Genomic DNA, 15,880 nt, shown 5'->3' with positions numbered 1-15,880 from the left:
CAGAAAACAAAGGCCTACGAATTACAGCCTAGAGCAGGCCGGCATGCTGTCATAGCAACGCGTTGCCGGAGGGCGGGCCGGAAGTGACGCACGACGATATCCGCTTCCACGACACCGGCACTTCCGGATTGAAAGGCAAGGAGACGACGCGTTTGGCAGGTGGGTGAGAGTGCTTTTCAGTTGTTCCGGTTTTTTTTCCCCAGTGATCGTGTCTGAACCGAGCTGTTTATGGCCGCTTGTCTTCATCTCCCCAGAGGCCTGCGTTGGACCCAGGTCCCCAGGGATGGACGTGGTGCCTGTTTTCTCGCAGCCGCTCCAGGCGCTTCCACGCGGGAACTTTCGTTGTTTGTTTTTTTTTTTTTTCCTATCAGGCCCGGAATGCCCATCCTGGGGCCGAGCGGGGTCTTCATGGAACCCCAGAGTGGGGAGGGAATCCGGGACCAAGCTTGGGCACGTCCCTGCAAGGCAGGAAGTGGTCTATTCTGAATATAAATAGGGATAAATGCATATAAATAGGGATGCTGCTGCTGCTGCTAAGTCGCTTCAGTCGTGTCCGACTCTGCGACCCCATAGACTGCAGCCCACCAGGCTCCCCCGTCCCTGGGATTCTCCAGGCAAAAACAATGGAGTGGGCTGCCATTTCCTTCTCCAATGCATGAAAGTGAAAAGTGAAAGTGAAGTCGCTCAGTCGTGCCCTACTCTTAGCGACCCCATGGACTGCAGCCCACCAGGCTCCTCCGTCCATGGGATTTTCCAGGCAAGAGTACTGGAGTGGGTTGCCATTGCCTTCTCCATAAACAGGGATAAATGCGTATAAATAGGGATAAATGCATATCCAGGGAACCGTTTGGGAAACAAACAGGACGAGGAGACCGCAGCCCTTAGGTGGCCGGTTACGTCCCTCCGGAGCTAAGTGCCATCGGGGAAACAGCTGGATTGTTGAGAAACCCTGTAAGGAGGAGGCGGGACCCAGGAGGAATTAGAGAAAGTGATTTTCAAACTTAAGACTAGTTATAGGGGGAAGTGGGGGCGGGGAAGACTAGTTATAGCGCAGAAAGGTAACGCAGAGGGAAATGCATTCCTGGGAGAATGAGGTGCTTTTGTAAATCCCCTGATAAAGATATCATGGTATATTCTGGGGACATAAAGAAAACAGGATGTCTGAAACCCACAGAAAAATGAGAGGTGGAGAGGTGGTCTTGGACCAGACTAAATCATAAAGGGAATGGTAGATCTGTAAGGATTTGGGATTCTGTCTTAAGAACAATGGAGAGGCCATTAAAAAAAAAAAAAAAAGAAAAATGGTTTTTAGTGGGGAAGTGACCCTATACATAAAAGGTTGTGCTGAGTTCAAGAAACCAGAAGGAGCAACATACAAGGTATTTACCAAAAAGAAAGAAACGGATGAAAGGTAAATGAATATTTAAAAGAATTATCTGCTCTGTTCATTGTTATTAAGAGAGCTTGAGAGAAGTCTCTGGTGGTCCAGTGGCTGGGACACCATGCTTGCACTACAGGGGACATAGGTTTGATCCCTGGTCAGGGTGGCTCAGCTGGCAAGGAGTCCACATGCAATGTGGGAGACCTGGGTTCAATTCCCGGGTTGGGAAGATCCCCTGGAGAAGGAAAAAGGCTACGCACTCCAGTATTCTGGCCTGGAGAATTCCATGGGCTGTATAATCCATGGGGTCAAAAGAGTTGGATGGGACTGAGCGACTTTCACTTTCAGGGAAGTAAGATCCCACAAGTTGTGTGGTGTGGCAAAAAAAAAAAAAAAAGAAATTTTGTTGTGAAGGGGAGGAAAGAGAATAGCTAGGTGGGACTTTGGGATTGGAGGATAGTGGCATCCTTGTTTTTTGTTTTAAGTTAGAAAATAGTCTGAAGATTGTTGGACATTGCTAGAAGGGATCCAGTGCAGGAGGTAGAAGGGGAGAGACTGGTTAGCTGATGGATCACCATCTCTCTGAGGAGGAGGAGGAGGAGGTTGGGGTCCACGGAGAAGAAACACTTCGTTTGCAGCAGCAAGAGGGGAGAACAGGGCAAATGCAGGCAAACATGTTAGATTTGGGGGGACATATTTCTTAGCTAATGTGTGTAAGTGTGTGAGGTCAGAGGCAAGTTAATCTACTTCAGGTCAGAGTGAAGGATGAAATTTTGTAGCTTGTTGAGCTGCAAAATTCATGTGTGCTAAATCATTTCAGTCATGTCCAACTCTTTGCAACCTCACGGACTGTACCCTGCCAGGCTCCTCTATCCATGGGATTCTCCAGGCAAGAATACTGGAGTGGGTTGCCATGCCCTCCTCCAAGGGATCTTCCCAACCCAGGGATTGAACCGGTATCTTTTATATCTCCTGCATTGGTAGGTGGGTTCTTTACCACTAGCGCCACCTGGGAAGATTTGAAATAACCATTTCAAGAAGAGTAGGCAAGTGAGCCTTCTGGAGCACTGCTGTTCTCAGAAAACATAAGAACACAAGCCACGTGTGTCATTTAGAATTTGCTAGTAGCTACATTAAAAAAAAAAAACATAAAAAGGAAAGAGAAGTAGGAATGCACATACTGAACTATATCCAAACCATCATTTCATCATGAAAGCAATAAACAACAGCTATGGGTGAGCTCTTTCTCTGTCTCTGTTCCAAGTCTTTGAAATGCAGTGTGTATTTATGCTTAGACGCAGTTTGGCCTAACCACGTTTAAGCACTCAGCAGCCTCATGTGGCTCGTGGCTGCTGTATTGGACAGCACAGAACTAGAGAGACAGGGCTCAGTTGCTGGTCACTGCTCAGGTCCCAGCTGTTGTCAGCAGCTAAGGGCTTAAAGCAGTGCCCATCTGCCCAGTTGTGAGTTTTTTCCTCCACCTGTTCTTAACAGTTCCAGAGCAACCAAAGAGAAGGCATTAATTCATTCTCAAAACGTATTTATTGGATTCCTCCCGTGAACCAGGCACTGTGCTAGACGCTGGGGCTCTGATAGTGGAGGAGACAGCCAAAGCCCGCTGGGCCCTCTCTGAACAGGCCATCGAGTTGCAGCCGTTACACTGCTTACGGCTGAGGTCTCAGAGAGTCAGAGATGGGTGCCCATGTGTCTCCGAGTGATGCCAGGAAGAGAGGCCTCCACCAAAGCTCCTGGTGCCTCCGTTGAAGGTACAGTCGTGAGACTGGGGATTTGGCTCTTAGTCTGATCAGTCCACATGTTTGTCATTCCCAGACCTTCCAGCTACACAATTCTTTTTTTGTTGTTTTAATATTTGGCTGCTGCAGGGACGTTCTCTAGTTGTGGCGAGCAGGGGCTGCTCTTGGGTGCGGTGCACAGGCCTCTCATCGGGGGGCTTCTCTTGTTGCAGAGCAGAGCACGGGCTCTAGAGCGCAGACCCAGTTGTTCTGCAGCATGTGGGACCTTCCTGGACTGGGGATTGAATTCAGGTCCGCTGCATTGGTAGGGGGGACTCCTAACCACCCGGCCACCAGGGAAGCCCCACAGCTGTTACAGTTTCTTTACTACCTAGGAAAAAGTAGGTAGCTTCTGTAGAAAATGTGCGTAGCATTCCGAATTGAAAGACCATTGATACAGAGAGGTCTCCAGAATCTGTTAAATGAAAATCACAAAATGCAGATCGTAAAATACAGACACCGTGTGAAGGGCTTCCTAGGTGGTGCCAGTGATAAAAACCCCGCCTGCCAACGCAGGAGACAGAAGAGATTCCTGGTTCGATTCCTGGGTGGGGAAGATCCCCTGGAGGTGGGAACGACAATCCAATCCAGTGTTCTTGCCTGAAGCCTGGCGGGGAGGAGCCTGGTGGGCTACAGTCCAGAGGGTCACAAAGAGCTGGACACAACCAAAGTGACTTAGCACTCCTGCACCTTCTGTGTGAGAAGGAGGAGGGCTACTCAGAGATTACTTTGATGTTTGACCCCTGTAAACATACTTCCTACTTACAGAGAAGTAAAATCTTAAAAATTGAAACCCAGAAGCAGTACAGAGCAAGGAGAGGTATAAGACATGTTTGTAAAATTATATTTTTAACCATGTCTTTTGTGAAGTACATTTCTATTCCTGTATTCAAACTCCAGAGTGCACGTGCTGTGTATAAGAACTGACTTGGGGGCCTTATTAAACTTCATTCCAACTAACTGCAGAACTTGGACTCTTCTTTGAACCACTAATAAGGCCCATTCAGCTTCTTTCTCAAAGAGATAATCTTTTAGCTTGAGGTCAGTGGTTGCCTGCTGTCCTCGCTGTGAACCACAGCTGGGCTAAATGCTGTAAAAGAGAAGTAGTTTGCTGTGAAAATATATTGTCTGGGGAATAGACAAAGCCCAAGTGATCAGGAAAACTTTCTTTTCTGTCTTTCCCTTTTGTAGATACTTAGTACATTTATATCCTTCATTTGCTTGTTTTTAACACAAGTGAAAGCAGCCTGTGCCCTTGTTCTGCCCCTTGCTTTATAAAGTGAACTATTTAAGGCAGTCAAGTAAGCGTAGACAAAAATATAACAAACACCCCTGTACTCATTACTCCAGTTAAGAAATAAAAGACTACAGGGACTTCCCTAGCAGTCCAGTGGTTAAGACCCTGCACTCCCACTGCAGGGAACACGCGTGGATCCCTGGTTACAGAACTGAAATCTCACATGCCGTCATAGGGCGTGGCCTAAAAAAAAGGAAGAGAAAGAAAAATTTACAGATATGAGAGAAGCTGGCTCTCTGCTAAGCTGCTAAGTCGCTTCAGTCGTGTCCGACTCTGTGTGACCCCTTAGACGGCAGCCCACCAGGCTCCCCCGTTCCTAGGATTCTCCAGGCAAGAACACTGGAGTGGGTTGCCATTTCCTTCTCCAATGCATGAAAGTGAAAAGTGAAAGTGAAGTCGCTCAGTCATGTCTGACTCTTAGCGACCCCATGGACTGCAGCCCATCAGGCTCCTCCGTCCATGGGATTTTCCAGGCAAGAGTGCTGGAGTGGGGTGCCCTTGCCTTTTCCGAGCTGGCTCTCTACTTGTCCCTAATCCATGATTTGCCAGTTTACTGTGTTCATAGTTTTGCCACATATATATCCATTCAGAAAACTGTTTTTTTGTGTTTTAAATGTAATATATTTGGTTGTTATTTAGTCTGACTCTTTGCAAACCCATGGACCGTAGCCCGCCAGGCTCCTGTGTCCATGGGATTTCCCAGGCAAGGATACTGGGTGGGTTGCCATTCCCTTCTCCAGGGGATCTTCCTGACCCAAGGATCAAACCTGTGTCTCTTGCTTGGCAAGTGGATTCTTTACCACTGAGCCACCTGGGAACCATAATGTGTATATTTTTTTAATTTAATATACATGGTATTATAATGTATGTGTTCTTTTAAAACTTTCTTGAAGAAGCGATGTTCAAGCCAAGCTCTGAAAGATGAAAGGAGGCAGGAGGCAGGGAGGGGCGGGAGGCAATGGAGAGCATCCTGGAGAGAGGAAATTATGTTTTATCAGACTTTGAGCCAAGGAGAGGATTGGAGCATGTTTGGGGAGCCATAGAAAGAAAAAGAAAAAGGCATGTTTGGCTGGAACACAAAAGAGAGGTAAAAGAGGAGGGGGAGCAAGGGCCTGATCACGCCAGAGCATTGTTCTCAGCTAACTGGTTTTTCTTCCTATATCATAAAGGCAATGGAAGCAGACAAGTGAATTATAGTGAGCTTGCTGTGCTTTTAGAGTAATAGGACATTTATAATCATGACTCCAGGCTTATCGTTTGTCATGCAATTTCATCCTTCTGTGATTTTGTTTTCTTTATTCTGAGGCTAATGTATAAAATGCACTGCAAAAATAAACCATGTTGTTAAGTTCCCCTACAGGAGTAAAATGGAAAGAGAATCAAGCAGCTTGGAAACCCAAACTCCCGTTTTCGTGAAGAAAAAGGCTAAGCATTCTAAACATAAGGACAGACATCGGAGGCATTCCCAGGAGAGTTTCAGAACCGACCCCCTGGCAAACGAGCAGTGTGACATAACAAAGAGTAAAAAAAAGAGAAAGGACAGCCAGTGTCTCGTTTCTTCTCCTTTGAAGATATCAGAAATCTGCGATGAGACTGAAATGGCCACATCTAAACCAAAAAAGAAGAAAAAGAGAAGAAAAAGTGCTTCGGGAGTCGACGAGGAAACAGGTGTTGCGTACGTCCTGGTGGATAAAGAAAATATCGAGAACACACCGAAGAATTTCAGAAGCGATGTGGATGTCGTTTACGTTGATGCGAGCAAGGAGCAGAAGTCAGCAGAACGGCCTGAAGTAGACGAACCCCATTCAGTTACTAAGCCACGTGAAAACACGTCCGAGGAGCTGCACAGTGAAGTTCGGAAGAAGAAGAAGAAGAAGAAGCACAAAAAACGTCAGAGGGAAGTTGAATCCTGGGATGCTGTCCAGGAAAGTCTGGGTGCAAGCATCGCCCTGCCCAGGGCAGCCTCCCAGGAGCAGGAACCGCAGCCTCAAGTGGACCAAGAAGAGGGAATCGTGCAACTCTCAATGTCTGCGGGTCACAGCAAGTCCAGGAAAAGGAAGAGGAAGCATCCAGATCCCCCAGAATTCGAGGCCTTGGCTGCGCCCAAGAGGGCCAAGAGTGTGTACTCGGAGGGATCCCGAGTAGCCGACGAGGTCGAGACTTCAGGAGGCAGTCAGGATTCCAGCGGCCTCAAGAAAAAGTCTAAGAAAAGGAAGCGAAGATCTCTTGAGAGCGCCATGGAGCCTGGTGATTTTTCAGTGCCCAGGAGGAGCTCTGAGGACACGCCTCTTGATTCCCTGGAAGGTACCTTGGTTGAAGGAAGTGCGAAACCCAGGCCACAAGAGGAGAATCCCCAGGCCTGTTCCAAAAAGGTGCAGAGGTAACGTGATGGTGTACATCTTGTGTGTGAATCCTGCCTGTGACCTCTTTGTTCAGCCGAGCTATAGTGAGTGCTAGAAATCATGAAGAGGTGTACCATCCGGGTATAGAGTGACGTGCAGAACTAACTGCATAACTTGTCAGGGACCTTCCTTTCTTCGTGTATATAATAAGGCAGTTAGATTCTGTTTTCATGAGAACTATTTTTTTTTTTAACTTTTTCTTTTGTATTCAGTTCAGTCGCTCAGTCGTGTCCGACTCTGCGACCCCATGAACCGCAGCACGCCAGGCCTCCCTGTCCATCACCAACTCCCGGAGTCAACCCAAACCTATGTCCATCGAGTCAGTGATGCCATCCAACCATCTCATCTTCTGTCGTGCCCTTCTCCTCCTGCCCTCAATCTTTGGCAGGATCAGGGTCTTTTCAAATGAGTCAGCTCTTCGCATCAGGTGGCCAAAGTATTAGGAGTTTCAGCTTCAATATCAGTCCTTCCAATGAACAGCCAGGACTGATCTCCTTTAGGATGGACTGGTTGGATCTCCTTGCAGTCCAAGGACTTTCAAGAGTCTTCTCCAACACCACAGTTCAAAAGCATCAATTCTTCGGCGCTCAGCTTTCTTTATAGTCCAACTCTCACATCCATACATGACCACTGGAAAAACCATAGCCTTGACTAGACGGACCTTTGTTGGCAAAGTAATGTCTCTGCTTTTTAATATGCTATCTAGGTTGGTCATAACTTTCCTTCCAAGGAGTAAGCATATTTTAATTTCATGACTGCAATCACCATCTGCCGTGATTTTGGAGCCCAGAAAAATAAAGTCACCCACTGTTTCCACTGTTTCCCTGTCTATTTGCCATGAAGTGATGGGACCGGATGCCATGATCTTAGTTTTCTGAATGTTGAGCTTTAAGCCAACTTTTTCACTCTCCTCTCTCACTTTCATCAAGAAGCTCTTTAGTTCCTCTTCACTTTCTGCCATAAGGGTGGTGCCATCTGCATATCTGAGGTTATTGATATTTCTCCCAGCAATCTTGATTCCAGCTTGTGTTTCCTCCAGCCCAGCATTTCTCATGATGTACTCTGCATATAAGTTAAAAAAAAGCAGGGTGACAATATACAGCCTTGACATGCTCCTTTTCCTACTTGGAATCGGTCTGTTATTCCATGTCCAGTTCTAACTGTTGCTTCCTGACCTGCATACAGGTTTCTCAAGAGGCAGGTCAGGTGGTCTGGTATTCCTATCTCTTTCAGAATTTTCCACAGTTTATTGTGATCCACACAGTCAAAGGCTTTGGCATAGTCAGTAAAGCAGAAATAGATGTTTTTCTGGAACTCTCTTGCTTTTTCCATGATCCAGCAGATGTTGGCACTTTGATCTCTGGTTCCTCTGTCTTTTCTAAAACCAGCTTGAACATCTGGAAGTTCACGGTTCACATGTTGCTGAAGCCTGGCTTGGAGAATTTTGAGCATTACTTTACTAGCATGTGAGATGAGTGCAATTGTGCAGTAGTTTGAGCATTCTTTGGCATTTCCTTTCTTTGGGATTGGAATGAAAACAACTTTTCCAGTCCTGTGGCCACTGCTGAGTTTTCCAGATTTGCTGGCATATTGAGTGCAGCACTTTGACAGCATCATCTTTCAGGAATTGAAATAGCTCAGCTGGAATTCCATCACCTCCACTATCTTTGTTCGTAGTGATGCTTCCTAAGGCCCACTTGACCTCACATTCCAGGATGTCTGGCTCTAGGTGAGTGATCACACCGTCGTGATTATCTGGGTCATGAAGATTTTTTTTGTACAGTTCTTGAGTGTATTCTTGCCACCTCTTAATATCTTCTGCTTCTGTTAGGTCCCTACCATTTCTGCTTCTTTCTTAATATCCTCTGCTTCTGTGAGGTCCCTACCATTTCTTTTGTATTGGGTGTAGCCAGTTAACAACGTTGTGATAGTCTCAGGTGAGCAGTGAAGGGACTCAGCCCTTACATATACATGTATCCATTCTCCCCCAAACTGCATATGCCCCCTCCCCCCGCCCCCGCCACCTCCAGGCTGCCACGTAACACTGAGCGCAGTTCCTTGTGCTATACAGTGGGTCCTTGTTGTTTGTCCGTTTTAAATATAGCAGTGTGTACTTGTCCATCCCAACCCAGTAACTATTCCTTCCTCCCATCTTCCCCCCCCTTTCCCCCGCCCCGCCACCACAACCCTAAGTTCCTTCTTTATGTCTCTGACTCTCTGGCTCTGAAATTCTATGCATAAGTTTAAAAGGCATTTTAAGACCCCAAAGTTCCCTTTGTCTGTATGCACATAGATAGGAGAAAGGATTAGAGAACTTAGAATGTTACTGGAGCAGGAAGAAAACTTGAATTAGGGTTCTCCCAAATAAAAGAAGTTTAGATATTGTTATTTACATAGTTATCATTTAAATATCGCGGCTGATGAATAGATGCAGGAGTTTTCCTAAACCACTTTATCTGATTTCCTGGCGCTTGGGACCGGTTTCCTCCCCATTTCCTTATCAGTGACTTTCTTCTCTTTGCTGACTAGAAGATTGTCCTGGCTTGAAGTAGAAGTTAAATGGCCTAGGGCCCAGCTCACATCACCCTCCGTGTCATCTCATCAGGGCATTTTAGGTCACTCATAAGGAGGCAGGAGTGTTCTAGGCTCATGGTTCTTGTACTGAGCTGTGAACCTGTGAAGACTGTCGACCCTTTGCTCAGACAAGTGCATACAGTTTCAGTTTCATTTTTCAGTTACCTATCTGAGCAGCTAGCTGATATAGTTGACTAAGAGCGGCTTTGGACAGCTGATTGGAAGTTTCTGGGGATGAATTAATGACCAATACATAGAAAACTGTGTTTCTTTATACTGCAAAGGGGAAAAAATATGGCCGTTGTTAACTGTACTGAAGTAGTGGTAACTATGAAGACCCTAAATATTGACTTACCTAATTAATAACCATTATTATAGAACGTAACTCACTGAAAGAGTCCCAGAGGTGTCTTGAGTATCCATGAGCATAGAAGAGGGCCTGGTTTATTAGGAAGTCAATATCTGAAACAATAAAGTTGAGAAACACTAAATATAAGAAGCAACACCTTGTGGAAATAGGGATTAGGGCTGCGTGTTTACCTTCTTGTCAGCCCCAAAGGTGTATCGAGTTAGTAAAGCTGTTCAGCACATTAAAGAGTTCAGATGTCGTGGACTGAATCAACTGCAGGATCCCTGCAAGCTTTAATGTTGTCACAGTCTAAATGAGAGTCATTGTAAGAAAAGAATCTGAAAGCCATTGGGCACGTGACCCATTGAGGTTAATCAACCCAGTTTTTCTCCGTAGGTCAGAACCTACAAATGACGATGAAAGCAATTCGGCTAAAGATTCCATAGCTAAATATTTATCTGAAGATTCGCGAGATTCCGAAGATCCGGAGGTGGACTTGGAGTCTGCAGTGAAGCAGCTGCAGGAATTCATCCCCGACATCAAGGACAGGGCTGCCACCACCATCAAGCGGATGTACCGAGATGACCTGGGGCGGTTTAAAGAGTTCAAAGCCCAGGGTGAGTTTGTGGACTGAGCTTGAATGTTGGTCAGACTTCTTTGCTATTAATATGTGTGTAAATTGCCCGGACCTCCTTTGTGCACAGGCTCCGCTTTATAGTTTACGGGAAGCATCCCTTAGCTGCTTGCAGCTTCATCTCCTTCCGGAACCGTCATCTGTGCTATAAAATTAGCAAAATAAAGCGCAATGGTTTTCCTCTTTTTTGACGCAAGTTTTGGTAGGGGAGGTGAGGGAAGAACAAGGCTGAAAGAACCCGGAGAACACAGATGAAGCCTGGAAAATGTGGAGAAAGAGGTTAAGTGGCTAAGAGCCTGGGAAGGATGCACCAGTGAGATTAAACGAAAATACTCGTATCAAATATCATTGGCTTTGATGAGATGTAATTTCCAGGGTGTTGATTGGAGGGTGAGCTGGTGGTAGTTGCCATGGTTTCAAGCATTACCCAGCTTGGTCTCCTCCTTGATTTCACTGTGTTACAAGCAGCTCTCAGAAAGCCTATTGGATTTCAGAATGAACTGCAAGTGTAGGGCTTCGTACTGCAAGTGAGTGGTATTTACTCACGACTGTCTGCCGTGTGACGCCCGGTGCCACTGGTTATTGACAAAAGTAAAAGGGGGGCGTTAGCCTTATAGAATTCATCATGTTGATTAGTTTTTTAAAAAAATAGACAAACTAAGCAAGAAGAACAATTCATTGAGCAGTATCTATAAAGGACCCCATTTTATTTCTGTATTTTATGTTGACATTTTTATGAGTGTGTATTTTATGAAAAGATTTTAAAAATAAGTCTGGGACCTCCTTGGCGGTCCAGTGGCCTCCTCACTTCCACTGCAGGGGGCATAGGTTCAATGCCTGGTTAGAAACTAAGATCCCACATGCCACGTGGCTTGGCCAAAAAATAAGTCTAAGAATGGGAAGGTGTACTGTGTAACGCAGTCATTAATAATGAGACTTGAGTGCTTGGAATTATGACAAGGAATAAAACGTGAATTGCAGTGACCTTGACCCCTCCATCCCCCAAGGTCCACACACAGAATGTACATACGTGTTCACGTAAGTGCAAGCCAATTGGCAGCACTGCTTTAGGGGACTATGTGGCAGAGGAGAGTGAAGGGGGCTTCTTTTAAACTTCTGTGTCAATAGTTTGAATTTTTAATGTATATTACTCTCAATATTTCTTTAAAGTAACTGTATAAGAAGGGATTGATGACACAGCAGAGGTCACACTGGAGTAGGATGACCAGGGGAGACTTGGGGAGGACAGTGTGGCTTGAGCTGAACTCTTTAGGGGAGCAGATGTCCAGGGCCCAGGCGGGGGCTGCTCCCTGACACGAGGGGAGGGGCTGACAGGCACTGTGTCATAAGTTCCTAAAGACTTAACATTGGTGCCTTTTTCTCCCGCCCCCACCACCCCCAATCCTAGGTGTCACTATTAAATTTGGCAAGTTTTCCGTGAAGGAAAATCAGCAGTTGGAGAAGAATGTGCAAGAATTCCTGTCCCTGACGGGAATCGAGAACGCAGACAAGCTGCTGTACGCAGACAGATACCCGGAGGAGAAGTCTGTGATCACCGACTTAAAGAGGAAATACGCGTTCAGAGTGCACATTAGTAAGTTTAGAACTGGGGCTCTTTGAGCCTCCACAGCCTTCCAGCCTTGCGTGTGTGATCACGGCGATCACTGAGCGCGGGGTCTGGCCACCGCTGCAGCAGCGCGTGGTGGCTGCTGTGTTAGCAGTCCTTTTCCTGCCAGCCTGTACTTCCAGGGCTTTGGAACGTGTTCACTAGCGCGTTGACAGGTGTAAGAAATGATCGGCTTCCGGGTTTCCTGCATGCTTACGCTTCAGTCCTGTCTGACTCTTTGCTACTGGGTAACAGTCACAGTTTTGGTTCCTCTCACAGTCCTGTACTGTGTATTTTATTTTATTTTTTTTTTGCATATACTGCAAAAAGCACATCCCTCTGTGTGCCAGCACCTCCCAGGGTCTCTAAGTAGAGCCATGTGTGTGCTTGAGCTGGGACCCTCGTCCTGGAGGTATCCTTGGAAAGTCGGAGAAGGTCATGAAGCAGTATAGGTTTGGACTGAAAAAAAGTCTCTTGTGACTCCCCTGGTGGTCCAATGACTAAGACTCGGCGCTCCTAATTCAAGAGACCTGGGTTTGATCCCTGGTCAGGGAACTAGACCCCACATGCTGCAACTGAAAGAATTTCCACGCCACGACTAAGACCTGGTGGAGACAAATAAATAATAATAATAGTAAATCTCTGTTGTATTTAAAGAGGAGGATTTCTTAGGTTTTTGTCTGGAATGCACAAAGGAAAGCAGAACAGTCAGCCTGCTGGGGGACCATTTCATCGTTGGAGTGGAAAAGCAGGAAAAAGCTTATTCGCTTGGAAAAGATTTTTGTTTTATCTTACAGAGAACTGCTGGTGTGTGTCCTCCACCTCAGCCTCCCCTTCTAATTCAGCGCCTGTGCCTTATGAGGTTCTTTTCATGAATTTAGGAGACCAGAAGCCAGAGAGCCTCCATACTGAGCATGTAGTTTTCAGAGACCATCCAGGAAATGGGATTTTGTATCAATATATCTGCTTCCCAAGACAGCTTTCTGCAGGACCTAGGAAATCCCGGCCTCCACCTGGGGTCTAGGATCGCTCATGTAGTAAAAAGGGGCTCTCCTGGGTTTCTTTTATAATTGCAACTGCGTTCCCTGCCACACTCCCAGAGTCCCTCTGACCACCTCTTTTCTGGCTTCAGGTAAGGGCATTGCCCGGCCCTGGAAACTCGTATATTATCGAGCAAAGAAGATGTTTGATGTCAACAATTACAAAGGCAGGTAAGAAAAAACGGGAGCAGGACATTTCTCTGGTCTTTGTGATAATATAAGTCAAAGGGTCCACAACAAAATGGTGAAGATTCTTGTGTGCGAGACAAGGTGTGTTGCCATTTGTATGTCTCCAAGGACCCTTTCAGGTGCAACCTCTTGAGTAAATCTTCCACAATATCCCTCTTTTAAACCCCTAGTTTTCCTTTCTGCTTTTATCTTAGTACTCACCATGCACTGCCTCTTACCATTGCTCATGAGGTTTTCTCGGTGGCCTCCCAAGCTGTAAGCTCCTTGGGAGCCCAGACGCCCCTTCTCAGTGCAGCGCGCCTGCAGCGCTGAGCCCGGTGCTGGGTTTCCGGTGAATATTGGAAGGTGGAGCTGAGCACGAGTAAGGCCATCCCAGCGTGATTCAGTTGCATCAGTGCAGAGAGTTTCATGGGGCAATGGCCAGTCTTTCATCTCGTTTTTTCCTAAGTAAAATACCCAATTATGGTCTGTTTCTAACACTCCAAATAAAACAAATGTAGATTGAGCATCGGTTGTAGGTAAGCACTCTGCTTCAGAACAAAGGGATGAGCAGAAAAGTGTCAGCTCCCGCGCATGAGGTTCCAGCCAGCCACCAAGGGCTCAACCACTGATCCCACCTCCAGGAGGCAGACAGTGTGAACCTATCAGGGCCATTGGGTCCTCCTTAGCGCCATGATTTTAAACCAAGACATACGTGTTATCAGATCTTAACACAGATATGACCTTGGTTTCTTTTTTGAAACTTTTGCCTGAAAGAAATAAAGCTAAAGTAGAGGAAAGGTGTTCATGGGGACTGAAACCTGTCCCCCACCCCTTCCCCAAGCCCCAGCGTCACACAGCTGTGGACAGAACTTTAAGAAAATTCACCAGAGATGACATGTTCAGTGGGACTTAAAAGAACACTTTTGCTAAATCAGTGTTGACAAATGAGGTAACCTAGGTGTGGGAATGACATTTTTAGAATAATGGAAGTCTCATTCTGATCATACAGTTCATTGCTGCCATATTTATGTTGTGGTGGCCATGTACCCTAAGAGTGTTTTTATAGTTTAAGGAATTCTTAAGTGAGAAAGCCACAGGAAGTCAAAAATCAAAGAATTGAAAGGCTCCAAGGAGCTGCAGAGGTCAGAACACTTGTTTCCTCATTTTTGTCCACTCAGTTTCTCCGCACCTCTTTTCTGTGGCTGCAAAGGTGCTCTTAAGTCATGTTTTAAATCTCAGTAAGACCCTGCCTGCCCTGAGAAGGAAACTGCTGGAAAGCTTGATTCTTAGTGGTGAAGGATTGCCATTCAATGTCGTTGAACCATTCTCTGCATTTTAGATACATTTCTGAGAACACTGGAATCTTAACTGTCCTGAGATAGCTGTGGATCACTCTCACTAGAGATGGTTAGTATTTTATAAAGGCTGCTTTCATGTCATATTAGTAATAACATCAACCTCCACATCCCCCACTCCATCCATAAGGAGTTGTAGAATGTCATAAAGATGGCTTCTTCTTCACTTAAACATTTTAGGTGTTTGATCTCAAAAATCTCTTTATAGTGCATTTTAGTTCTTTTCTTGAATATCTTTGCTTTTATGTGGGGTTCATTCACCTTAACTTCCTTAAACTGACAGATTTGTGCTAAGCCACCTGTCATGTCTTTATTGAGAGTCTATTACGTGTCAAGAAAGTCCATGGGGCCCCGCCCTCCAAGGACGTCCCCTGCAGAGCTGTGCTGTCCGTCTTGGGACCACTACCCTCACACGACGTGGAGCACTCAAGCCGTGGTTAGTCCAAGCCTTGCCGTTCTGAAGAATAAAATACTCACTGGATTTAGAAGGCCTCGTATGGAGAAGAAGTGGAGTAAAGGTCACTCAGTCACGTCTGACTCTCTGCGTCCTACTGCATGGAATTCTCCAGGCCAGAACACTGGAGTGGGCAGCCTTCCCTTCTCCAGGGTATCTTCTCAACCCAGGGATCAAACCCAGATCTCCCACGTTGCAGGCAGATTCTTTACCCGCTGAGCCACAAGGGAAGCCCCAGTGTAGAGAAGGGAATATAAAGTCCCTTATTCATATTTTGAGGTTCTGATTACATGTTGAAATGGCTGCAGGTTTAATACATTCAGTTCAGTTCAGTTCAATCGCTCAGTCGTGTCCGACCCTTTGCAACCCCATGGACTGCAGCATGCCAGGCCTCGCTGTCCATCACCAACTCCCGGAGTTTACTCTAACTTTAATACATTGGGTTAAATAAAATGTGTTATTAAATTAACTCATCTAAAACCAAATACAATTAATTTTCACACAACCCCTAGAAATTTCTAAGTGACACAGTTGACTCAGACAACATTTCCATTGGCCGGTGGTGGCGTGGGGGAAGGTCAGGCAAACCAGGGAGCCACAGTACACTGTTGGAAGTAGTGACAGGGCAGTAATGGGATGGCAGGGCACCGCCAGCCCTGATGGTCAGGAAAGCCTGGCTGGAGACGCACCACTTCAACTGCATCTGAAGAGCCGGCAGGAGCTTTCCAGGGGGTCGAGTGGAAGGGAGAGGAGGGCTTCCCATCGCAGGTCTAGAGGCCAAGGTGACTGGTGGAGCTGAACCGTGGAGAGCGCTGGCCTTTGCA

The 15,880-nt window shown here is 46.2% G+C and overlaps 1 protein-coding gene across 5 annotated transcripts in view; it reads left to right on the top strand.

Moving 5' to 3' along the window:
* TTF1 (transcription termination factor 1) overlaps positions 1 to 15,880 on the top strand; it is a 29,048-nt gene continuing 13,168 nt past the window's right edge. For 2 of the 5 annotated variants that reach the window (XR_008700620.1, XM_055541480.1), the window contains exons 1-5: positions 1 to 159; positions 5,821 to 6,851; positions 10,193 to 10,413; positions 11,839 to 12,024; positions 13,169 to 13,247. Coding sequence is in view for 4 of the 5 variants with exons in the window: in XM_055541480.1 (XP_055397455.1) it covers positions 5,839 to 6,851; positions 10,193 to 10,413; positions 11,839 to 12,024; positions 13,169 to 13,247 (1,499 nt within the window). In the remaining variant the exon portion in view is untranslated. Of the gene's footprint in view, positions 160 to 2,947; positions 3,148 to 5,820; positions 6,852 to 10,192; positions 10,414 to 11,838; positions 12,025 to 13,168; positions 13,248 to 15,880 lie in introns of all 5 variants that reach the window. The other 3 variants (XM_055541483.1, XM_055541481.1, XM_055541482.1) reach the window with 3 other exon arrangements.

This window comes from Bubalus kerabau, chromosome 11, assembly GCF_029407905.1.
Source record: "Bubalus kerabau isolate K-KA32 ecotype Philippines breed swamp buffalo chromosome 11, PCC_UOA_SB_1v2, whole genome shotgun sequence".
Classification (NCBI taxonomy): domain Eukaryota; kingdom Metazoa; phylum Chordata; class Mammalia; order Artiodactyla; family Bovidae; genus Bubalus; species Bubalus kerabau.
This window is presented reverse-complemented; position numbering and strand designations above follow the sequence as displayed.